General features: G+C 48.7%; 1 protein-coding gene across 1 annotated transcript in view; it reads left to right on the forward strand.

The window, feature by feature from the left end:
* The window catches only part of LOC135825566 (uncharacterized), a 7,414-nt gene extending 6,395 nt beyond the window's left edge, over positions 1 to 1,019 (forward strand). Inside the window, exon 4 of the mRNA XM_065338178.1 lies at positions 1 to 1,019. This exon is cut by the window's left edge and continues 2,197 nt beyond it. Coding sequence (XP_065194250.1) covers positions 1 to 78 — 78 coding nt within the window. The 3' untranslated portion in view covers positions 79 to 1,019.
* The last annotated feature ends 793 nt before the right edge of the window (positions 1,020 to 1,812 follow it).

The following is a 1,812-nucleotide window of genomic DNA, read 5'->3' on the forward strand; positions in this document are numbered from 1 at the left end:
CCTGCCGCGAGCGTTGCCATCCTTGCCAATCCCGATGAGATGGCAGACGAGCAACACACCGTGCCAGAGGTCTCCTGAACGGACTACTACTTCACCACACCGCAACAAACGACGGCCCACTCCATCAAGACTGCCCGCAAAATCCAGATCCGATCCAAGTCGACCACCCCGACCACCACCAGCAGTGTTCCTGGCTCTACAGCATCCCTGAGCAACCCGACGCTGTCCGATCGCAGCAAGTCCGATCACGCCTAGTCGGATGCGTAGACACGCCCACGTCTGTCACACCAACTTGTCTGATCGCACATAGTATGATGCGTAGATGCGTGTGTGTCTGTGTGCACGGTGTATGCACAGCATGCAATACTTTCCGCTAGCAATAGGGCCAGCATCATCGCTCCACGTACAGCTCCTCCCCCCCCCCACCCCCTGATGCTTCGTTGCCACGACAGCGGCAATGGGAACCGCCTGGTGGCGTAATGGCCGCTTGCCCGCTCGGTGCCCGTAGGAATGCAGCAGCATGCATGCAGATCACATCAAACTTAACCCTACATACCTACATGCTTTGCTAGCAACTTTCCGCCTGACACCACAAACTCGTTACAAGAGAAAACCCGTTCCACCTGTCCCGTTCCAACAATCTACCAATCTTCGACAACCGTTCTCTACCCTGATTATTTATTATCTAGTTTTGTCTGTTCGGAATATGACTGTACTCATCTCCAGCCCTCTCATCCCCCCCCCCCCTCTTGTTTGTACTGTGGCTACGTGCTTTAACATCGGGTACTGTAGGAATGTCTTCGACCTCTTTGTGATTATTCATGACAAACTGACTATGTCTCACTCCCCCTCCTTGAATCGATATTTGAGCTCGTCTAAATTTACTTTTTTTTCGCACTTAACTTTAACATGCAACAGCAGCACTGTCACGTTCTCATCTTTCTAGAATTCAATGACAGAGTTCGTGATGGACACCAGGGGGTAATAATAACACGGTCTTTTAGTACTCCCTGACTAAGTCTCCCCCCCCGGCCCCCCCCCCCCCCCCACCTAGAATCAATATATTTGAGCTTGTCTAAATTTACTTTTTTTTTGTACTTGATTTTGACATGCAACAGCAACACTACGTTCTCATCAGGGAGTCGTAAAATACGGTATTTTACGACTCCCTGGTTCTCATCTTTCCGAATTCAATGACTGGAAGGGTAGTTTCGTGGTGGACATTAAACACGCCGGGGAGTCGCATAATTATGCTATTCCTTGGGGCAGATTTCGACTCCTCGCCGGGGAGTTCTGCATGCATTTGCTCAGAGGCTGTGGAAGAACGGGTGGAGGTGATGGAATGATCAGGGTGCCAAGCATCCTTGAAGAAGTGAATCTTTTTAGAACAACAGCTAGCTGCCATCTACGGTTACACCAGGCATTTAGTAAGATGCAAAGACGGCATGCAGGAGGTCGAGAACAGGGATGACAATACACGCACAGTCATGATATTATTTAGATTACACTGGATTTCACACCAGCATGCCGTGGGAAAGACGAACAATGCATTTTTAAATTAATCTCTCGCTTCTGGATGCTGTGCAATCTCATTATCTGCTTCTGATAGAGCTGCCTGGCTCGAAATTGTCAACAGATGCGTTGACCTCATGCAATGAGTGGTATGCGAACTGTCATTATTATTACCGTGGGAATCGAGGAGTACAGTCGAGTCATGATGGTATTACCAGGGAGTCGTAAAATACCGGTATTTTACGACTCCCTGGTATTACTTATAAACCGTGTGTTCTTTTAGTACTCCCTGATTAATTG

The sequence above is a fragment of the Sycon ciliatum genome, chromosome 10 (genome assembly GCF_964019385.1).
Source record: "Sycon ciliatum chromosome 10, ocSycCili1.1, whole genome shotgun sequence".
NCBI lineage: Eukaryota > Metazoa > Porifera > Calcarea > Leucosolenida > Sycettidae > Sycon > Sycon ciliatum.